Raw genomic sequence first — 23,427 nt, 5'->3', positions numbered from 1 at the left:
CAGGGATCGATCAGACCTGGTCTAAGAACTTTTCTTTATGATGATGTTACACCACAACCCACTTTCAATTGTCTGTGTTTTCTTATTGACTGAAGGAGTTCTGTCAGAGTGTTGACATAGCCTGCTGTGTTGCAATGCTTCACCTTTGCATAAGCGTAATTGTAACTACATTACTGCCATTTCTGCTTCATACAATACACTGTATAACTGCGCATTTTTAACCTATTCTTTATCAGTGCATGCTGGATGACTGTCTGCTCTTGATATAAACTCACCGCCCGAACGCCGTATGCAAATGACCTAGCATTCCGGCGATCCGATTGGCCGAGCGGCTGCGCTGACGAACGCCTGGCGCGGTGACGCTACGCGGAAGTGGGGCGGGAGCTCGGCTTTTAAAGATGGCTTCGCTTCGGTGTCGGAAAGATCCGTGTGGGTTTATTTGCCTGATCCTGACCTATTTCAGCGTGTTTTACGCCGACTACGTGGTGATCCAGTATGTGCTCATACCGGCGTATTCCAACAGGTAAGGCGTCACCCGAAAGAGACAGTTTCCCATTTACGTTTCATCAATAATGCATCAAGTGCTGGGTCTGAACAGGTGCCGCTGCCCTGTCTGTATTACGGAAGTTGTAAGTGACGGGAATAACGATTGTATTTATTATTGGCAGTTCCAGGCAGTGTCAGTACCGGCTGATTTATATTGCATAATCACTTGTATATCAAGATCAGGTCTATTCAAACTTCAAATCTATAGATCTCATCTCTGTATAACTATATTTCGTGTCCAGGCGCTCGTTTGGAGAGCTGGGGTGCATTTCAGATAAACAAATCCAAGTTGTGGGTGACAGCGTGAGAGGCGAAAGCAATGCATTGTGTTTATACAGATCTGTTTTTTCTTGGGTGCACAGGTGCGAGTAAGTCGTAATTTCGGTGCCATCGCACTGAGAGGCATGCCTTAAATGAAATGTCAATATTGTGTCTGCAAATGTCCTGTCTGATCCAGTCTAACAACACAACGGGTACAATGTACGGAGGCCTGTTTGAGGTTGTCCCAATGGTATGTCTGTACACCTGTGAAACCTCGATCAAGGCCGGGAGATGATTGATTAAAAACAGTAAAGATGATATGTGGAGTTACACTCTGTGGACTGTAGGCTTTTATTAAGACAAGAGGTGTCAGACCCCAGTCCTGGGGGGCTGCCTTGTCTGGTGGTCTTTGTTGCGACAGGAGCTCCCAATTACTTAACGTCATTATTTACTCGTGTAGTCTTCTCTATAACTTTAAGATGTTATTTTTATAGCCAATATCTTACAATTACAGTTGATTATTCAAAACATTGAACCCACAGAAATTTTGGAGTCTGGAGAGAAGTGTTACATTCATCCAGTTCATTGTTTAATTAGACCAATTAAGGAGCCAAGAGCTGGGCTGGAACAAAACCCAGCAGACACTGCGGCCTTGTAAGACTGGAGTCTGACACCCTGGATTAAGACCGTCGGGGCTTGTTTTACACACCCATTTATTATCGCTAGCCATAGACTGCCCAATGTAGTTATTATAGGTAGACTAGTGCTTATTGAGGTCTGTGAAAGCAGCCATTAGTATGCATCAGATGTAAAACCCTGTTCTTCTGTCACAGTATAACAGAAAGCACACATTGGTTTGTAATTTGTGCTCATCCTTTTTTTTTTCTTTTCTTCTACCTTTCTCTCACTCGCTCTCTTCAGCATTTGGTGTTCTTTCCACGGGGCGATCTTCAATGTAATTTTATTGCTGCTGTTGGCTTGCCACTCGAAAGCCGTGTTCTCGGACCCAGGTGAGGAAAACCCAGAGTGAAACCTTAAATTCAGTCTCCAAAATCTCCAAAAGAGATCAAGACTAATTATTAAATGATCATAATAAGATGAAACCACAATTCAGTGTTACGAAGGATTCCATTAGACTTGATGAGAAGAATGTAGTTCACTATATTCCAATATGTATTTATACCACTGTAATGCAGTTTACACTTGATAAATGCAGGAAACCCGTTCAACAGCGCAGGGGATACTTAAGCTATTCTGAATCATATTTTTACTCCAGGCTTTTTAAAATCCTGTTTGTTTGTAATCTAATGAGCAGAGAAGCATGAAATGACTGTAGAAACCCAGTTGCTGGTTTCCATAAATGAACAATGGCCCTATTGTGATGCTGGGTTATGGCTTGGAAGGGCCTGATGCAGCTGGGTTGCATTTGTATCACTTTTGTTATTTGCATTTAATTTTTTTGGTTTAATGACAACTTTTCAAACAACCGGATATTTGCTGGCCTTTCTTCACTAAAGGCCTTGCAATGTGACGTGAACAAGCATGGCTCCTCCTTTCTTTAATCTGTTTTTAGTGTAAACCTCCACACTTGGCTCATGTCAAGCTCCTTTACCTTGAAACGGGACCACTTGGCGTCCTACTACTGCCACTGTGTTTACAAAGCAGTTTTACACATCCCCCTTGCTGAGGTAGGGTTTGATGACCTTTGACCCTGCTACAGTACATTGTCAAGTATTTAGCGGTTTGTGGTGTGAATACATGCCGTTCACATGCTGAGGTTGTATTATGAAGGTGTGGCATGGTGTGGCCACACCCACAAAGGATCTTTTCAGTCAAGGATTTTCCTAGATGGCAAACTGTTTATTTAAGGACTAATGTGTATTGACTGAAATTCCCTGTTATCTCGGGTCTTGTTATGGTGTCCAGTGAGATTCTCTTCTTTCAGCTCATTAGGATGTAATAATCAATGCTTTTAAAAGTAGTACCTGAAAATCCTTTTATATATTTAATTTTTAAACTCAATCTTCTGGTTTTCTGCTGTTAAATGGAGCTCAAAATGTCTGTTCTCCAGGAATGGTACCACTCCCGGAGACGGCAATTGATTTCTCGGATTTGAGATCCCAGTCCGCAAGGAAAAATGAAAGGGTGAGTTAACATTCTGGGGTATAGGCCTGTGCCACTCAAATCGGTGTTTCATGCCAAAATGTGTGACTAACTCATTACCAAGTTATTTCCCAGCCCTGTTGTCACCGGCTGCCTCTTTCCATCTCTCCTCCAGGGCTCCTGTGAGGGCTGGACTCTGTGTAACCGCTGTGAGACCTACAGACCCCCCCGAGCCCACCACTGCAGGATCTGCCAGCGCTGCATCAGGAGGATGGACCACCACTGCCCATGGTGTGTGCCCATGTGTTTGCCAGTGTGTGACTTCCTTTGTCTGTCTAGATCCTTGAGTGTCACGCTATTCTAGGTGCTGGGCGCTGCAGCTATATCTTCTAGATTTTGGGCAACATACTGTGATGTAATCGCATAATTAACTGGATTAATGCAACACTTTAATCATAATCAAATCTGAAATCTGTAGTTAAAGTCATTCAGTGATTTGAGTACTACAACTGGGATAGATAGCAGAAGATCCTTGCACACACATTTTGCCAAACATGAACTGGAGGCACAACATACAGGTCAAAGGTTACGAGTGTGCGTTTGTGTTTCTCACAGTCGGGCTCTTCCATTTCAGGATTAACAATTGTGTGGGAGAGCTGAACCAGAAGTATTTCATCCAGTTTCTGTTTTATACAGGTAAGTACTGATGTGCAATATGTGGCCTAAAAAAAAAAAAATCCCTTAAATACCACCTGAGAATAGAGCTAATCCATAGAAGTGCAGGGGAAGCTCAAATATCAGAACTGTGTTTTAAGTAGCAGATGGCTTATTTCCTAAACGCTGGGCTCCAGAAGGCAATGCAGCAATCGGACCTTGCATAATGTTCATAAAGCCATAGATTAGTTAGGCCTAGTGAAGATTGAATGGTTATTTCTCATTAAACACTGTTCAGTAGCCTTGTATCGCATCATCATCATCATCTTCAACCCACTTTTGCAAGTCCAAGTGTCTTCTCTTAGCTGCTATACTGTTTACTGTCTTTGTGTCTTTGGGGGTGTGTAGGTCTAGCCAGCCTGTACTCCATTGCTCTGGTGGTGTCGGCCTGGATCTGGAGAATCCGCAGCGAGAGAGAGAGCGAGGGGACCAGAGATGGGGATGGAGGCCCCAGCAAGCATCTCATAGTGTGAGTGGACAGAGGGACCAGAGAGAGATGGCGTCTGGCGCATTTAGACCCATACAGTTGCGATTGAAAGTATTCACCTCTTCACTTGAAACTATATTATTCAGTTTTCTTTTCTCTGTGATTCTCAGGGCTCACTACATTATTCTCCTGGTGGAGTCCGTCCTCTTCGGGGTGTTTGTCATGGTCATCTTCTACGACCAGGTAAAAAGTCCCAAGGATCCACAGAAGAAAAAAAAAAAACAAGGTTTTCACGCTTCAAGAGCTGCTTCCTGAGATCTTTATGAATTGATGATTTAAGGGGGGAGGGAGTCTGATCTAGGTTGAGCTGTTCACAACCGTTTTGGAGGGCTGTCTGATGCGTTTGTCGCCCCCTGCAGTTGGTCTCCATCATCACGGACGAAACGCCGATTGAGCAGATCAGGAACCGGTTGATGAAGGATAAAGCAGCCAATCCGCACCACACCCGGAAGCCCAAGCTGGCCCTGCTCAGAGAGGTGTTTGGGAGAGGTGCGTGTCTGTCTGTGCATCTCTCCATCATAAAGATTCAGAACATGTTTACTTGTCAGGCCAGTAAATCTCGATCTCTGCATGAGTTGCAGATTTGGATGTTTACTCCACATCTTTCTCCCTCCCTTGTATTTCAGGCTCCGTTCTGTGCTGGCTCTTCCCGTTTCACTCCAGCCCCCCCTCTGCTGGAGGGATCAGCTACTCCGCCTTGCCCGACTATGATGTATGACCTCGCCACGCCTGCCTACGGTCGACATCACTTCCTGTCGGCCAGCAGGATCTCTCTTCCTGTCCACAAAAGGATTTTGCACTATCGACGCCCATTTTTTTTTTTTTTTTTTTTATGTGCCCCGGGTTTAGAGTGGACTGACATCACTTCCTGGGGAGCAGGAATCCTGACTGTTTCAAAAAAGGGTGCCCCTACAGCTGAGTGATGTCACTTCCTTTCCTAGTCGAGGCTTTTCCTGTGGCGAATACCTTAATCTGAACTTTCTTTAATTTATTTTAGCCTTTCTTCATTTTGATACATGACGACAGGTAGTTGCTGCCTTTTTTTTTCCTTTTACATTTTAATATGTAAACGAGTTACGCATTGTGCTACTGAATACCAGGGAGACTTTTTGACATGCAGGCTTGGAGAGAGAACAGTGCTGCATGTAATCGTGCTGTTGAAGCCGAGGATCATGGGAAGAAACAAAACGATACACATTACCACAAAGACCTTTCCATTGCCTTCCTTCCCCGTGAGTTGGACTGAACCGGCACCAAGATATAAATGATAAGACCTGACCAGAACGAGAGACAATTGATTTCATTTGATCTAATTGCTGACAACACGTAGCATCATTCTGCCTCTGAAGGGGATTTACTGGTGGAAGGTGCAGCTTCAATGCCTTTAGGCCACGTCCAAGGTCTCTGTTACACATCGTAAGCTGCTTAGAGACCAGGTGATGTATCTTGCCTTGTAGCGTTACTGTTCACTGAATGTTCAGATTGCTGGATGGTGTTACTTGTGTGCCAGGCATACAGACAAACGGCAACTGTAAAAAAGCATCAGCTTCAAACACGATCAGCCAGTCAAATTTTCCACCTTTTGCAGAGATCCGTACTCGCAGCTCCTGTTTTGTTTATTTTAAAAGCTCCCTAATCCGTAGCCTGGACTGACTCGAGCTGTTCGCCCTTGGTTTGTCCCCTTTCTCATTCCTGCCTGCTTTGAAATCCCCTATTCAGTATTGGCACTCCACCACGTGAGGGAAAATTGCAGGCGGACGACTTGCGAGACGGGAAGTTGCTCTTGCGGTCCTGAAAGAGTGGGCTGAGTGGGCATTTCAGGCAGTGGAGGAACAGGAACGCAGGGAATTAAACAAGCAAGGACTGAATGTTTGGCTGTGATGAGTTAAGACTGAGCTTTTACTCTCTATGTAGGTCTTTCTGCTTTTCTGAGAGGGCTGTGAGTTCTGCAGTTAAGTGACTCTCTGTCTATGGTACTGAGCCTTCTCTGGAAATGTACAGAATCAGAATTGTACAGTAGTCCTCTTATTCCCAGAAGAGGCTTATTTCAAGCACTGCGAGTTGCAGACGGGCCCTTTAAACCCCAGTCCTCCTTCAAAAGTGAGCTAAGGGCCTGTCAGCAGCAACTGCTCCCATCAGCAGTGCTCTGCTTAATCGGAGTGAACGGTCCCTTCTATGTAGGGGCGACGGGGGGGGCGGGACTCTGACCAGATGTCATGTCTGCTCTGTCGCAGAAGCTGGGGTTTGTAAATGGCTGTAGGTTCTGTGTGTCTGAATTATGCGATTGACTTTGTGAGAGTTACTGACTTTCCTGTTTTTGAATTTTTAGATGGAGATTTTAACTCTGAGCTTTAAGAATACTGTAGGATTGGTACATTTTTACTTGGACTTGGCCACTGAAATACTAAAAAAAACAAAAAAGAGAGGAAAAAAGACAAAGAAGAAACTTTGGTTGGAGGGAGATATTCACCGTTTAGAGCTCTGTTACTTAATTGAACCTTTAATTGAACTAATTTACTAAATGGGAGCCTTTAATTATTTTAAACGGTAGGGGTTTTGTGTATTGAATTGTATAAATAACTTATTAAAGAACCAACACTTTTATTACACAATTTAAAAAGTCAAATCTAAGCAGAGTGTTAGTTCAATTAAGGGTTCAATTAAGTAATGGAGAGTTCAGTTGGAACAAAAACCAGCAGGGGATGGGGTTCTCCAGGAGCAGGATTGGTGACCCTTGGTTTAGAGGATGGGTCTCTAACTCCTCAAGGCCCACAGTCTCTCCAGGTTTTTCTTCCAACTAGATTAATCCAGTTATTTGAGATCAACGAGACTCATGTAATCGTAATCAAAGGTCTTGTGAGTCAAGGTACACTCATTCCAATACAACATTGCAGCCTGTAGACTAAATATTCAGTTAGTCAGCCAATCGGAGCAATTGAGTTACTGCGAGCTGCGCTGGATCAGAAACTGTTGCCCTTAAGACCCTTGGCTCAGAGAGGAATGGTGGTTTAAGTGGGGGGGGGGGTCCTCAGAATTGTCCATGGACTGTCCCCAGCGAAGCCTGTGTGGAAAAGAAATGTGGAGATACTAGCATTTTTACTCTAATCACTTTATTGGTTCTTTTGAAGGGAATAGCACCTTGACTAATTAATGTTTTCGTAACCCTGTGGTACTATCTTGTATACTTTTGTATATAATAATATGAACATTTATTAACAGAAATATGATTCTAGTTACCTGTTATGCCTGTTTACACTGGAGAGTGTGTGCTTTAAGCAGTGTTTTGAAAGGGGTTTTCCTGGGCTAGGAAAGATGTCATATTTAAATGTCTTGGCATCCTACGAGTGACATTATAAGTCCTATCTAAACCTAGGTCTGCTAAAGGTGAAAAACTATAAACCCATCTCTGTTCACACTATTTCTGTAATTATGGAAGAAGCTCTTTACTGGTTCAGTTCTATTACAGTCCATGCTTTATTTCACTAGTGGGCAAACACATAAGACACAACTCCATCACCTGCAGTGAAGAGGCTACATTGTGAAATTTGACACAACTGCAAGGGTCCGTTTACATCTTCACCCCTAAGGGCGTCTCTTTTGGTAAGAGTGTAAAATGGTTTCCTGTTACTGGTCTTAATTTGTCTGGGGGGGTGGTTATATATTTATTTTAGGAGAAAGAGACACAGTGCTGAAACCTAACAGCTCGGTAAATCCGGGCTGAAGTGTTAATGGAAGTTACTGCATGTACCAAAGGTGATTTGTACACATTTTTTGGCATCTTCAATGATTGTATTCTTATGTATATGAATATGAATAATGTATTGGGTTTTTGTGTGTCTATAGAAGTAATGTTACATGAGACCTGCTTATGAAAAGATTATTCATGTCCCCCAAATTCTATCTTCCCTGCATGTGTAATTTTGTCCCCATCCATCCCTCCCACCCAACATGTGAAGACTGTCCTCTGAGATTCACTTTTTATGCATTTTAATCTGTTCTAAGGGGTGTACAAAAAAATGAGGACTCCCCAGTTTTCTCCTTAACCTGTGTCGATGAATGGATTTCATTTGGGGACGTTTCCTTTGAAATGGATACATTAGAAGTAAAACAACCATGATACGCATTAGTACCAATACCATTCAGAAACCTACTGTGATTTTCATCTACACTACTGTGCTTTTCGTGTTTTACGTTTTGCTGAAACTGAAAGCAGAATTGTGATTGTATATCCTATGTTAAAGATTCTGACCTGTGGCGAAAATGATTTTTAAATGAAGGAAGTATTGGCTTGAATTGTCAGCACTGCACACTTATATAAAAACATTGGATCTGACTGATTAGGGCAAGGAAGATTTTGCTTCATGTGCAATCAAGGCATCAACTTAATTTTAAACTAGGAATCATGACTACTTTGTTCTTAAAATTGTGCATTTGATTGGTGGGTGGGGGTGTTCTTAATACAGTGTTTAACACATTAAACTACTTAAAACTACTTAGATGGCAAGAACTGGAATGCCATTCACATTTGTAAGTGTGATGAGACATGGTACAATCTTTTATGCCTTTTAATGTTCTGATATCTATTAAGTCCTGTATATTTGAAGTATGGTGTACTACAACTGTTTTTCTCTTGGTTATACTTGAACTTTCATATTCTACGTACATATTTTCCACAACTGTGTATATTCATAAAAAGAAAACGGTGCATTTTATATACCATTTAACCATGGATTATGACGTCAGTATTCTGTCGGTAAATACAACATCTTGTAACACTATATGTCATTGCTTTTATTCAGAGTATGTTGTCTGTTTATAATAATGGAACTGATTTACCTTTTTCATGTAAATCAAGCACCATAAATTAGTGTCAATCTGGTTTATTGTTTAAAGGCTCGTACACACCAGAGTTGCTGATGTAAATTAAAAACAGGTGCTTGTTTTTGGCAATTACAGTACTTTAAAAATGTTATTTACAGTATTTCACATGACAAACCAAAGAGTATAGAAAATGAGAAAGGTACAGAGCAAATATTGGCCTCTACCTTGTCCAATATTGTTTTACATGGGGTCACATCTTTAAAAGAAACAAACAAAATCCAGCAGATACTTACACTCAATCCTGTCACATGAAACATGACTTTATATGTAAAAAATGAAATGAGGACTTATCTTAAATAAATTAAACACCATAAATTAATTAGCACAATCTGGATAATTTCTTTTTAGAAATGTCAACCCATAAGAGGGAAAAAACTAAAGCAACATCATCACATTGAGAACCAAAAATCGTTCTTGTGGAAGAGAGGAAAACATTGTAGCAATAGAACAAAACAGGTTTGAAGGTATTTCAATTCTTTACATGACCCTTTTCTTTTCTCCCCATCTATTCAGAAGCAGGCATACATCTGCTTTTTCTCATATAGGATGGACTGGGAGATTGAATTGGAAGCCAATGCAATCGATTGGAGTGGAAGGTTTTATTGCTGTATTTTCCCTTCTGTGTATCATAAGAGTGCCACGTCCCTCTTAATACACGGTTTTCTTGCATAGTTTATGCCTGGGAAGATTAATTTTTAAATACTCTTGATCTCATGTGAAAGCCACAGTAGCAGCCTCTGTCCCTTTGGACTCAGGGTCCCAAGCAGTTTCCTCATATCCTTCCCACTTTACACTGTACTGTCTCTCCCACTCCTGCTCCTCTTCCTTAATCTCCACCTTACAGACTCCTGTAACAAAATAAAGAGATTATATGTATTAAATATAATGACCAGCAGACAGACAAAGCTTGATTTGGCAAAATATGTCCGACACACACATCATAGTGCCCCTGGGGTCTCAAACTCCAGTGCAACTACCCTGTGCTTTTAAACTGAACCGACCTCTCTGGCTCACAAGTAATAGTGTCGGCCTGAAGGCCAAACCTAACAAGTGATCACTTTACTGTTTAAGACCTGAACTGTACTGAACCTGAACAGTTTATCTATAAAGCACCATAAACACTTTTCTATTAAAAAAATCCAAGTCAGAATTGTCACCCATCCTGCCCTCTTGGTTTTGGTCCAACTATGTCCACACACTCACCTTCGGGCGCACCTTGCTTGGTCTCTTCCTCTTTTACCAGGCAATGTTTCGGGAACGTCGTTTCCACGGGACCCCTCTTTGGAGCGGCGAGCGGCACGACGCTTCGGTGCATAGACCTCGTGTTACTTTGCGTGGTTTCAGTGTCGTAACGATCGGGGAAGCTTCGGTGTCCTGCATTTTCCCACATGACTGTGTAACTTGATTCTTCCTCCTCTTTTACTCTGCACAGTGGCACCTCCACTCCAGAGGGCCCCGCCATGCTGTTCTCACTAGCGTCGTCTATGTCCGAGCTCTGTTCGTTGCTGGAGTGCTCCTCATCGCTGGAACAATCAGTCATGTCCCGCATGTCCATTTTGACGGGGGATTCGGTGTTTGCATTGAGCAGTTCTCCTCCGTTTTCTGGCAATACTGCAGAGGGCGGGGGTGGGGGGGTAAGGAAGCAGTAATTAATTTAAATTGTTGAAAAATATAACTAGATCAGTCAGTATACTGTACCATGTCCAAAAAATAAATAAATAAAGCCATGCTGGATTTTTTGGTCTCTGAAAATATGTCGTAAAGCAGTACCAAAGATATGCACACGGAACATTTACATTAACAATCCCAGGTCCTGGAGAGCAACCACTCCAGAGGATTTATAGAGGTCTTCAAAATCAGTGAAAACAGATGACGTTACTCTGGACTAACCAAGGCAGTAATTTGATGATATTTTTTAAATCCTTATAAAGCCAAAGCATCAGCTTCAAACACAATCAGCCAGTAAAATTTTCCACCTTTTGAAGAGATCTGTACTTGCAGCCTCCCCACCACACACCAAAGGAAGCCAATTCCGGATTAGAACTATGAATACAATGAACACCCTATCCCAAACACCCACCAAAGTAAATCCGATCCTGCTGCCTGATGATGGCCTCCAAATCAGGCTTGTCGTAGTGGACGGGAATCTTCAGCTGCATCCCCCGTGGCATCCCCGCGGCCCACAGCCGCCCCTCGCTCAGGGGCTTGTAATAGGAGCGGTCCACGGTGCCGCTTGCTTCTCCTGATGGACAACAAGATGACAAGGAGGCACAGGTGAGTCACCCTCAGACACCCCTGTGAACCTCCCCGTTGCAGGCAGTACAAGCGTCTCCGGCCACGACCACCCTATCTTCTGAAAGACATCAATTACACCAAGTTCAAGAACAGGCGTTGTCTCGCCCTCGTCCCGGAGAGGGCGCCAATAATGCGATTTTCTAGCTAGCGCTTTAAAAATAATATATATAAAAATCTATTTCACAACGACTTGGAAACACTTCATTTTGACCAATGAAGCAGGCATTTATGTAGTCATTATTATACCACTTTCGATATTCCCTGCAAATTCCCTTCAGCTGCTGAACTGGAGACCCGTGCTTACTTAATGAATCAATTAATAAAATATGTTCCCAGTTGAAAATAAAAAATGGATTAAGGGGGACATAATATAACAGGAGTTGGGCTCCCTAGGAATAGGGATGGAAACCCCAGTTATAGAGGATTGGATTTTAAACTGCCTTCAACCATTAAATCCTAATTTCATATTCATCAATTCATAAATTAGGATGGATTTTGAGGTCAGATTTGTGGCAAGGGTACCCAACAGTAACCCAAAACAAAGGCAATATACGTACTGTATTTTCTGCTGAAGATGTATTCCACTTCTCTTCTTTCTTTCTCACAGGGGTCATTTTTCAACTGGCCCTCATTTCCTATATACAACACAAAAGAACAAGCTCATTAATAACCCACCTTTATACAATTTAAGGATGGAAAATACGGATCCATTACTCCTTTCAAAGGATATTGCACACGTGTTATTTCCCGCTGTGCACTTACTCATGCAGCTGGACAGGAAGCAGTACTGCAGCTCGATCTGGTGGTCGTTCAGCCCGTCCAGGCAGTTTTCAGTCCCCAGAGACGACAGCTTGTTGTTGTAGTCCACCGAGAGGAATAGAACCCCCTTGCTTCCGAGCTCCTCTAGAATGGACACCTGTGGCGGGACAGAAAACAAATCCATCTTGAGGGATGCCTACGTTATTATATAGATCACCGTTTTGCACCTGTTGGTGAATCGGACCATCGTTAATGCAGTGAATTATGGGATGCCCCACCCCAATAAGTGTGCCACCAAGCGCACACATTTTTGTAGTGTTCTTTATATGAAGAACATTATATTTTAGTGTTAGTGCAAGCATGACAGTCACCTTCAATAAAATATATCATCATCCTTATAACCTGCTTGGCGATGTTGCTCAAGGCGGCTTCGTACAAGGCCTTTCTCTGATGGGGGGTGCGATTTGGGGGAGGCGTGGCGATGCGAGGCTCTGCCGTGAGTCTCTTGCTATCCTCCGCCGCCTCCTCTCGCTGCCCCCCCTTCCCCTTCTGCTTGGGGTCGGTCTGGATGTGCTTCTCGGTGGTGAACGTCCAGTAGGGCGTCTGGACGCAGTCCTGCTTGGGCGTCTGTCCGCACGCTGTTCTGGGCGTCTGGTTGTCCGATCTCTCGCTTTGCTCGCCTGGCCCTTGCTCTCCGTCCTCTGGCTCCCCCTCCCTGGGCTCGCTCACGGCCTCGCAGAACTGCCAGTGAATGCTCTGCAGGGATCAAATCCAGGGGAGAAGAATGAATAAAGAAAATTAGATCCATAGTTTTTACACACACCACGCTCAAGGCTTGAGAGGCAAGGGAGTTTTGGAAATGCAACTGTTAAAGGGACTTCCTGTTGTCTAAATTATTAACAGAAGAGCAAGTGGCGGCCAGAGTGAAACTCATATATGCAACTCATTATACCTTTTCAAAGCATAGACATTGATTTGAATGGAAGACTAGACTTGCCATTTCATACATATGGAAAAAAAAAAGAATGGGCAATGTTTGAAAAAATCCCTACAGTCTTTACCGACTGATAAACAATTGTAGCCTATTACATTGTACATCTATTGCCATGATGTCATCTGGATACATATTAAACTTGGGTTTACGGGTGTCGCTACTGAAGTTGCATAGACAATCACTTGGCTCTGGAAGCCTGAAGGAAAAGTATTCTACTGCCCTGGAACAGCACACTGAAATCCTAGGACACCTTTTTCAAAACCATGACGATCCAGGGAAGACATGGACAAATCACAAATCAGTTTTGCCTGGGGCTTATTCCCCCATGTGGACATACAAGTAGTGCGGTACATATACAGTGCATCTGAAAGGTTATCCGACACTTCCCTGTGGATTGAAACATCTCTACGCTTCAAGTTCATGATTTTCAGAAGTGCCAGTGCAAATAAGATGCATTTGATCCCAAGTCTGACCCAAGTACCTGGGTCGTTTTCTCAGCTTACCCCCGGTAAACAGTAGTCATGGAATGAAGGCTGTCGTTTCCTTTTCTTGTTGGGCCATTCCTCTGGTAGTGTCGAAATCTCGGGCTGTATAGAAGGCACCGCGTACCATTTCAGGCGCTTCCTTGGGTGTGAAAAAAACAGTCTGCTTAATTAACAATGCAGCTATTCCTCAAACTATCTGTGGGCTTTTTGGGGAGCACGACTATATTACGCTTGTTGGAGAACAGACTAAAACAGATGTTTGCAAACCTTTTTTGTTTTTTGCAACAATACAGCCAAACCACTCCCACCTCAAACCAAAATATGTCAGAAAGCAGCTTAGATATAATGAATAAAGTTCAATGCAGGGTTCAAGAAGTCTTAATTCTGAGCTACTAATCAATGAGCCAGGACGGGATCTTACTGAAATGCTTAGACTGTCAAGCAAGGCACATTTGTTTTACAGTATGGCTTAAACTTAAAACGTTTTCGTTTATAGTTTTGAGTGTCTCTTCACCGCCTATACAATATACTCAACACAGTAAATCTGCCAAGTAAAGCGAGCACACTGATTAACAAAAGACGTGATTAACTTCAGTACGAAATATTGATATATAAAATATCAATGTCAACCGTTCCAGGTTATGAGGATAAATGTAAAATGTAATACAAAATATATCTACAAAAGTTTAAGTTTAAGAAAGCTAGTCAAGATCAAAAACATATTGAAAGGGACAGCGTAATAACTAATACAAACTAGTAAAGTTCAAATCCTAATCATATTTCATAAATCTCATGAAAAACAATCTGCGGGGTATGCATTATCACAGTACATACATGCATAAATACAAAACCTAGAGGAAGAAAGAAAAGGCTCTCTTGACAAAGAACTGATATAGCGGTCTCCTGAGAACATGGAACACGGGAACACAGAAACGTTCTGACAGCCGTTCTCGCTTTGATCTGTGAATTGACAGCTACAACAAAACAATCTGCGCACGCACACACACACACGCGCCGCTCCACAGCGCATCTTCAACGACTGACAGATTCCACTTAAACCGACTGATACCAACCGTATGAACTTGCTGAAGCCCCATTTTACCAGCAGACAGCTGCCGTGCTCAAAGTCCTCACTTTGGAAATGACTGCCGCAAATAACCGAGGACAGCTTCTCCTGGAAGTCGGGGTTCAGGACCCGCACGAAATCCCTCCAGCGCGTCCTGATCGCCTCGTTCGTGGGGAAGCTGAACAGAGACACGCCGGCGGGTCTGGGGCAGCCGCGGACGCAGCAGATGCGGCCCATTTTGCGAGAGGACGCCGCTGTCCGCTCCTGCTGCTCAGACGAGGGGGGCGTGTGCGCTGGCACATGCGGAAGTGACGTCAGACGCCGGCATTCGGATTCTTCTTTTGGGGAGAATGTGCTTGAACTGAACAGCACAGCGACGCTCAGCTGCATTTTGGATGGGTGTGCACCACCTGCTGACCACTACAAGTCTTAGTTCACTTCCATTGAACTAGAAGCCACACCATCACACACACAATATGTGCTCTTTCTCTGTTTTTGACAAACTTATTTCACCAACTATCCTTGTTTCCACATTGAGATCTTACCTTTCACTGTTGGCTTGGGGTCTTTTGGTCTGAGTGTGACTCGGATGCAGGAACACAGAAGGGACAAAGTCTGGACTGTTTTCATCCATTGATACTTTTCCTGTACAGCGATTCAATACTCAAAATAAAAATAAGGATAGCGGGACCACTATGCTTAGCCAAGTTGGGATAAATAATAAAAACACATATTTGCTCATGTTCTGGAAGAGGAAGATATGCATGGTCTTCTCTCATGTTTTCTAAACCCAAGATTGTAGGATATGGCAGGGCTTTATGCAACAGGTTGCTAGTGTGCAAGAGTTAAATTGACGTTGGGACACCTTTACTAGCTAGCAAACGTTAACAATGGCTTGCTAACTAGCTAAAACAGGTGTTATGACGAATCCTGCACCGCCTGGATATCATGCATCCCCTAGCAATCACCTGGATTTCGCACTTGCGCAGACCGCTAAGAGTTCAAGTCTTGCTACAAACTTAATTGTTGTATTCAGCACACTGTAGGAGCAATTGTTACACAGCCATCTTACCTGATATAAAATGTGCACTGCAAAGTCGGGCATTTTTTATCAAATTCCCTGGGCAATCTGCACGTTTCATAGCTTGCAGCCAAAGAGCCCTTCTTCTTACACTAAAGGGGGTTCGGGTAGAAGGAATGCGGTGATATTGAACATCCTTCTCCCGGCCCTTCCTATTCCGACACCCAACTACACAGCAAGCCATTGTCTGATGTTTTTATGTCTTACTATTTTCCAGACTTGCAGAGGTAAAGTGTCAATAATGAAGGGAGAACTTTGCTTTGCAACTGGATTGCGCGCGCACTCCCTGAGGATGACGCGGGCGTGACGTCGACTGAGCGTTTGTCAAAACCCGAGTCCTTGCCCTCACCAAGATGGCGGCCATTTGGCACTCCGATTCTGACCCGATTTGTCTTGACTGTGCCATAATAGAGCGAGGACCCGGAAGCGTTTAGTGGCTTTCAAGATGGCGGCGGCTATCCTGAGGTCGCTTGCTAAACTGAAATGTCCTTCAAGCGTGATATTAAACAAGAGTTTAATGTGCCGGACGAGCACAGTGCTGCAGAATAGGTAAGTCCAAAGTAAAGTGCCTGGTCTGTATGATTTGATATTAATCAGACCGATACATCACGCATATACAGCACAGGGATTAGAGTCACCTTAAAGAGATTGACATGGTTTTGTCTCATAACGGGCAGTGACATGTATACAGCAAGTCAAATACATGTCAGGTATATTATTTATTAATGATTGCATTAATTTGCATTGCAGTGAATGGGAAGTCATATTTTCGAATGCATATGTCTAATGCACATTAGCCAGGATACGCCGGTTGGGCTAGTCTAAACCTATATATTATTCACTCCTTTGTAGCTAATAGGTATATTCATTATTATACATTATTTATGTATGGTTTAATATTATTTATAATGGTAGCAATAATCAAATTCTGACAGGTAAAAGGTCATGCCTCTATGTTTGTGTTTTACTTGGCGTGACCATCGTGGTGTAATCTCCAATTCTGTGCATCTTTGCATTATCAAATCGAAACACCCAAGCAAAATAGATCGAACAATATTTGATGTATTGATTTTAATTAAGTGATTAACCATTACACAAAACCTTGCTTCTACAAGTATGAGTATGTAACACTTTATTAATGTGAGAATGTTTCATCTCTTTAGAAGTTTCTATATTTTGCATCACTGTATAGGTAATTTAATGTAATGAACTCTAAATTTAACTAATCCACTCCACCAGTCTTTTATATTACCTTGTATACAGAGAGAGGCCTAATGTAATTATACTGTGTTAATGCCTTGGATTAAGTCATCAACCAATAATCATAACAATCTTTATCATCATCTTATAACCACTCTGTCCTATGTGTTTGTACAGTGCCTAACAAGTGCACGGCACTTTTGTGTTGTTGCTGTTGCGTCACCTTCATATCCTAATGACCGCTTCTGTCTCCCCTCCCTCTCTCAGACACAAGCAATGGCAGCCGGATGTCGAGTGGACAGAGCAGTATGCTGGAGCAGTTATGTACCCCAGCGCCATCACTGACAAATGGGTCCCCCCTCCATGGAACGGTACAGCAGCTGTCCCCATCTCTGTCCTAACTGCTTGTGTTGTGTACAAATGCACAGTGCGGTCCTACTCACTGAATTTTTTCCTCTGCCTCCCCTTCCCCTTGCAGACAAGGACCCCCCGGCGGAGAAGGAGGTGTCCAACCTCACCATAAACTTTGGGCCCCAGCACCCGGCCGCCCATGGCGTACTGCGCTTGGTCCTGGAGCTCAGTGGCGAGTCGGTGAAGAAGTGCGACCCCCACATCGGCCTCCTTCACCGCGGCACTGAGAAGCTCATCGAGTACAAGACATACCTGCAGGTAACTGGGTTCGCTCTTCACAGGGACAGATTCCCATTGTTTTTCAGTCCAATCCTTTCCAAGTTTTGTGAATTATTATTAATTATTAACTCTGTGATCTCTCTACGCCTCTCTACCTAATACAAGACGTAATTATTTGGAGATGGGTATTTAGTTATCTATTGTATTTTAATTATTTGAAAAAATAATATTTTTTCAAACAAATCTGTGCAAAGCACAGCATACCTACTGAAGCACTCACTGTGTTTGTTTGTGTCTCCCCAGGCTCTGCCCTATTTCGACCGTCTGGACTACGTGTCCATGATGTGTAATGAACAGGCCTATTCTCTGGCTGTGGAGAAGCTGCTCAACATCCAACCTCCTCCTCGCGCTCAGTGCATCAGAGGTAACCTCCCTGTTCCCCGAATGCAGAGAGCCGGTAGTTTGCCCAGGAGAGTACTGGTGTAGTGCAGTTCAACTTTTAAGGTGACCAAATGTAATTTTTTCATGACTAGGATAAGGTGTCGAATGACTTCCTTACTTGAGGTCGCAATCAGTTGACTTGTTAAACTGCCTAAAAAATCCCACAGGATCCCAGCCCCTGCAGGACTAAAATTGCCTACCTGTCTAGTCTAATTTTGACTATATATGGGTGTATTTTGACCAGTTTTAAGGTGTTGATGTTTGAAGGAATAATTCTGCCCTGTCGAGTAGACTGGTGCACTTCAGGTTTAGGGTGAAATGAGTAGACGTCCAATGCGTCAGTCAGGGATGAGACTAGGCCATCCCGTGATCCAGGTAACACGGACAGAACAGGATTTCTAGAAACCGTGTGACTGGAGAAACATATGGGAGCGGTTCAGAGTGCCCCAGATTCCCTGCGCTGCGGTGAAGGGCTCTCATTATCATTTCTTCCCTTCTCTGGCCCAGTGCTGTTCGGGGAGCTCACTCGCATCCTCAATCACATCATGGCCATCACCACCCACGCGCTGGACATTGGAGCCATGACCCCCTTCTTCTGGATGTTCGAGGAGAGAGAGAAGGTGAGTGGAAACTTTCATGAAGTCTGTCATCAAGGTTTTGCTTTTGTTTATTTTCGATTTCATTTTGCATCAGGAAGGCTCTGCAGAAACGGAGAGCCCTTAGAAGATTAATTTAACCTAATTTTAATTGATAGGAGGGAAGTATTTGTACCTTTGCTTAAATTCCAGGATCAAAATACAGCAACTTAGAGTCCCGTCTCCCTCCTGCTACCTTCAATGGAGTTTTCTGAGACTGAATATGTCCTGAGGACTTTTGTTTTCTTTCAATAGTTGAAAGGGAAATAAAGAGCCTAGTTGTTTGTCTAACTCATTTAGTGAAACTTGTTTTTAGTTAGTATTTGAGGTGTTCATTCTAAGAACAGTTTATATATCACTATATTTATTTCCAGAACTGTTTTTACGCTCTGCAATGCCCCCTTGTCGCAGGTTGAGCACTGAAATGCTGTTTCTGTTGCAGATGTTTGAATTCTACGAGCGTGTTTCAGGGGCTCGGATGCACGCGGCGTATGTCCGACCTGGGGGAGTTCACCAGGTAAAGAAAACCTGAAAATAAAACACAGGAACTATTCTTTCCGCTATTTGAATTGTTGGCACTTTCTGCACATTTTCCAGTGCTTGCCCGGCCTATCTTAGCCTGCCCTGAGATTTGGCAGTAATAAACAACACTGCTTTTAAGTCCGCTTTGCATGGGACTGGGCCTGGTAGAAGTTCCTGCAGGTCTCTTTGAATCCAGCACCTAAAGAGTGCAAGTGATCAACTGGTAAGTTCAACTTTGTAATTAAGAGCTTGGTTTTCCCAGGATGAAACCATCAGACACCACAGTCTCCAAGGATTAACATTGGACACCTCCCCATTAGTGTAACCTTTTGTGTCTTCTTCCGTGGACAGTACACTATTAACCCTGCGCCCTGCTGTTATAGGCAGATTACGGAAATTCATTGGTCAGATTTGTAAGCGTTTAAAATCTGTATGGGTGTTGGTTTGTGTTTTCTCATAGGATATGCCACTTGGCCTGATGGATGACATTTACGAATTCTGCAAGAACTTCTCCCTCCGCATTGATGAGGTGGAAGAGGTATGTGGCAGAGTTTGGGAATACACTCAAGTCGCTTATTTCTGGTTTATTTTCCTATTCCACGGCTGAGATACCTCGGCAGTTTCTGCGCACTCATACACTCGTAAAAGATCCCTGTCGAGTCACTGACCGAAAACTGCCCCTCTATTCCAGATGTTGACCAACAACCGGATTTGGAAGAACCGCACTGTTGACATCGGTGTTGTCACTGCAGAAGAAGCACTGAACTATGGCTTCAGGTAAAGACGCTTGCCTTTCGGACGAGAAACCTGCCTTTATGGAACCTACAGAAGCCATTATGTGTTTGTCTCCGCTGTTTGTGCATCCCAGCCAACTAACCGGCCTCTAAGGGGTGGCTGCTATATTCGAATGGGGCCTGCAGTACTGGTGTTTCAACCACCAGAGGTCTCTGTGATGCAGTTCAGCATCCAAGAGAGGTGGTCAGGGAGGTACTGGTAATCTTGATGTTTACAGTTTGCAGATGAACCGGAAGGGGAGGTGTTACGACCCCATAAGGGCCATCCTGTTTTCCTGGCTTGTCTGACCGTCCCTGCCTCTCCCTGTCTTTCCTCCAGTGGCGTGATGCTCCGCGGGTCTGGAATCAAGTGGGATCTGCGGAAATCCCAGCCCTACGACGGTTACGAACATATGGAGTTCGACGTGCCCATCGGCAGCAGGGGAGACTGCTATGACAGGTATCCTGCCAGTGCTAAAATCACAGCAAATTACATATTATCATTATCGATTTGGCCAGCACTGTTAACCAAAGGAACATACGTGGGTACACAGTTTTGATGTTTACTGGAGCATTCTGGGAAGTATACTTCACTCAAAGGTACAACATCCAAGGCCAGAATTGAAAAAATAAGTAAAATAAATAAAAATGAAAGTATCTGTTCTGTTTTTTCTCGACGACACCAGGCCCTGCTATCTAGTTCCTCTGTTTTCTGTGTGAAGTGTGACCCTGGTCAGGACTAACACTAGTACACTCATACCAGGGAGCATTTTGAGTTTCTGAGAGATGGTGGGGGGTGGACATGAGATTTGGAAGCAGTTCGATCTCATTTCTCATTTTGGTTTCATGTCTGTATTGGTGTGTGATCTAAAGTTAGGAGTATTTTGTTGCCCTGTGATTATTCACACATTCAGAACAGCAGACAAAGATGAAGGGGGGGAGTAGTTAAAATCAACAGGTTCTGATCAGACCTCCCTCTCTCTCTCTCTTTCTTTCTGTCCTCCCCCCACACTCTCTCCTCTCTCTGCTCACAGGTACCTGTGCCGGGTGGAGGAGATGAGGCAGTCCCTCCGCATCATGCTGCAGTGTATGAACAAGATGCCCGAGGGAGAGATCAAAGTAGACGACGCCAAGGTGGCTCCGCCCAAGAGGTCAGAGATGAAGGTCAGTCTCTGCATAGGGACGCAGATTGGCACGCCAGTCGCTTTCCCCCGGCGGCTGACCGCTGTGCCCCGGTTAAGCATGCATGCAGTGGTGGTTAATGTGTAGCACCGTTTTGGCCGACACTGACGTGCATTTCTTTCCAGACCTCAATGGAGGCTTTGATTCACCACTTCAAGCTGTACACCGAGGGCTACCAGGTGCCTCCCGGGGCCACCTACACTGCCGTGGAAGCTCCCAAGGTAAGAGACCGAATCCGAGCATGTACTGTGAAAGGCTCTGGGATCTGGATTCATGCATTGACTGGTGCAAGAGGATGGCGGTGGACAGTCTATCAAGCGATCAGAGGGTATGGAAATAATTTGTAATGGAAAATTGTACCCACCCCCTAGGAGAGAATAGTCTACCAATAATACGACATGGTTTTAAACTCCTCCGACCCCCATAACGATAGGCTGAAGAAAACACAGTATGTTCAGTGGACAGGCAGTCACTGTCACCTGGCCTTCCACACGTCTCTAACCAACTGCAGGAGGGGCTTGACTGGCCTAATCACTTCATATCCTTTGCATCCTTCCTCTGGGATCAATTAAATGTCTTTTTCTCCTCAGGGGGAGTTTGGCGTGTACCTGGTGTCTGATGGCTCCAGCCGACCGTACCGCTGTAAGATCAAAGCTCCCGGATTCGCCCATCTGGTAAGCTCGGCCAGGGACCAGCGTCACTGGTTCACAGGGTCGCCTCAGCCCTTCAGTAAAACATTCGACACCTCGGGATGTGCACCTGTCATTTCGCAGGCTGTGGAAAACGTGCTCTTCCTGGAAGTGCTCAAAGCATTCTGGGAAGTGACCTTTAGCACACATGCGCCAATGCTTTAGGTTAGTCAGAAGGTCACAAAGAGCCCACGCTGCTCTGCATCGGTCATTTAAAAAGTATTTTCAAGTCAATCTTACTGTGTCGCTACTCCATATTCCTTAGCTGAACCCAATTTCTTATGTCTACATCCATATGCAGAATTCTAATCACCATTTTGTATTTTAATCAAATAAACAAGTTGCCTAGTGGTTAATTTGTATTTTGTTTTACTCTGTAATGAATAATGTGTTTTTTCCCCACTCTTCCAGGCTGGGCTGGACAAAATGGCGAAAGGCCACATGCTTGCCGATGTTGTAGCTATTATCGGTGAGTAGCCGTCTTCCAAAACCGCTAGTGGCCCCGGCACTGGCGCAGGGGTGTTGCACTGTGTCTCGTGGAACAAGAACACAAAGCAATAGACTACAGAGATCTATAAATACAGATCTATATTTTGAAGTGCTGAAGGCCCAACAGTTCCCTATTTGTCTCTTATACTGACTTTGCACTTCCTTATTCTGTAATTCTGATCACTTCCCCTTGTCTAAAATAAGTCTTCCTTTATTCACCCTGTCCCCCCTTCTGCATTTTACTCTTCCTTTCCCTTCGCCCTGCTGTTGTATACATTAAGGTAGTTGTGTATTCATATACGTGTGTGGTTTGTCTGTATCGCTGCCAAACTGAAACTGAATCCACTTCGCTAATCTATTTACAGATCTTTCAATCGATATGCAATTTTGACTGATTAGGCAACTGGGTTTGTTTCTTTTTTCCTTTTATCTTTTCAGGAACCCAAGATATTGTATTCGGGGAGGTTGACCGTTAGTGGAAGCCAGTCTTCACTCACAGCTGTTCAGCTCACATGAGAGTGACCAGTAATTTTTTTTTCTTTTTTTTTTTTCTTGCCTGGTCTCTTCCCTCCCCCCCACCTCAACCTACACTCAAATAGAATCTGAATATGTATTGAAGAAACCTAATAAATATTTTCAATTCAAGAAGTGATTTTTGATTTTCTTTTCTCAAGTCTTTTCTTTCTGGGTTGACGCCTGACCCGTTCATCCTGGCATTTCACCACATAGAGTGGTTACATATCTTAAATGAGGTCACTTGTTTTGTGTTCACAATAAGCACTAGTGGGTAGTATCCCAGCGCTCAGAGGTGTGTCTGTGACGATGCGGTTCGAACACTACACGTGTGTGTGTGTTTTTATATATATATATATATATATATATATATATATATAGTGCCATGATATTTATTCTATATTCAGCCTTCATTCACTTCAGTTATGTACTGCTAAGGCAGGCAGGATTGATGCAAGAGTCTTAATGGGAAAGCTTTCTCTTAAACAATTTACTTTGATTGTAAACTTTTTGTATTTCTGTTGCACTAGACATAATGAAAAGTATAAATCCCCGAATCAAGATCTTTCACAGGCCTCTTTTTGCCACGGCTCCTGTCCACTCATTTATCAGCTTTTGCAGAGGCGTTCTGGGTGTTCATGTCAATTATAACCCTCCCTTACAATTTCACTCTAATGTATA

General features: G+C 43.6%; 3 protein-coding genes across 4 annotated transcripts; 2 read left to right on the top strand and 1 right to left on the bottom strand.

Moving 5' to 3' along the window:
* Window positions 1–252: 252 nt before the first annotated feature.
* Window positions 253–8,889, top strand: LOC136768763 (palmitoyltransferase ZDHHC3). The gene is made up of 9 exons (XM_066723126.1): window positions 253–523; window positions 1,729–1,817; window positions 2,879–2,952; window positions 3,086–3,201; window positions 3,545–3,606; window positions 3,973–4,093; window positions 4,222–4,294; window positions 4,471–4,600; window positions 4,738–8,889. The coding sequence occupies exons 1-9, from the start codon at window positions 399–401 to the stop codon at window positions 4,827–4,829; spliced, it is 882 nt and encodes a 293-aa protein (XP_066579223.1). The 5' UTR covers window positions 253–398; the 3' UTR covers window positions 4,830–8,889.
* Window positions 8,890–9,576: 687 nt separating this feature from the next.
* Window positions 9,577–15,930, bottom strand: LOC136768760 (uncharacterized). 2 transcript variants are annotated; one of them, XM_066723124.1, is made up of 9 exons: window positions 15,664–15,930; window positions 15,137–15,236; window positions 13,544–13,664; window positions 12,449–12,802; window positions 12,050–12,203; window positions 11,845–11,922; window positions 11,073–11,234; window positions 10,196–10,603; window positions 9,577–9,840 (listed from the first exon to the last, which is right to left on the bottom strand). In XM_066723124.1, exons 1-9 carry the CDS (start codon window positions 15,854–15,856, stop codon window positions 9,704–9,706), a joined length of 1,707 nt encoding a protein of 568 aa, XP_066579221.1. In that variant the 5' UTR covers window positions 15,857–15,930; the 3' UTR covers window positions 9,577–9,703. The 2 variants fall into 2 exon arrangements, with proteins under 2 accessions (XP_066579221.1, XP_066579220.1); XM_066723123.1 differs by lacking the exons at window positions 15,137–15,236; window positions 15,664–15,930 and adding an exon at window positions 14,599–15,001.
* A 143-nt stretch (window positions 15,931–16,073) lies between these two features.
* On the top strand, window positions 16,074–22,881 carry ndufs2 (NADH:ubiquinone oxidoreductase core subunit S2). Its single transcript, XM_066723125.1, has 14 exons — window positions 16,074–16,221; window positions 17,140–17,243; window positions 17,351–17,541; window positions 17,806–17,926; window positions 18,451–18,563; window positions 19,021–19,095; window positions 19,561–19,638; window positions 19,792–19,877; window positions 20,214–20,333; window positions 20,908–21,037; window positions 21,181–21,276; window positions 21,646–21,729; window positions 22,156–22,213; window positions 22,672–22,881. The coding sequence occupies exons 1-14, from the start codon at window positions 16,118–16,120 to the stop codon at window positions 22,707–22,709; spliced, it is 1,398 nt and encodes a 465-aa protein (XP_066579222.1). The 5' UTR covers window positions 16,074–16,117; the 3' UTR covers window positions 22,710–22,881.
* Window positions 22,882–23,427: the final 546 nt, after the last annotated feature.

The sequence above is a fragment of the Amia ocellicauda genome, chromosome 14 (genome assembly GCF_036373705.1).
Source record: "Amia ocellicauda isolate fAmiCal2 chromosome 14, fAmiCal2.hap1, whole genome shotgun sequence".
Classification (NCBI taxonomy): Eukaryota; Metazoa; Chordata; class Actinopteri; order Amiiformes; family Amiidae; genus Amia; species Amia ocellicauda.
The sequence above is the reverse complement of the archived record's forward strand: the minus strand, read 5'-3'. Positions and strand labels throughout refer to the sequence as shown.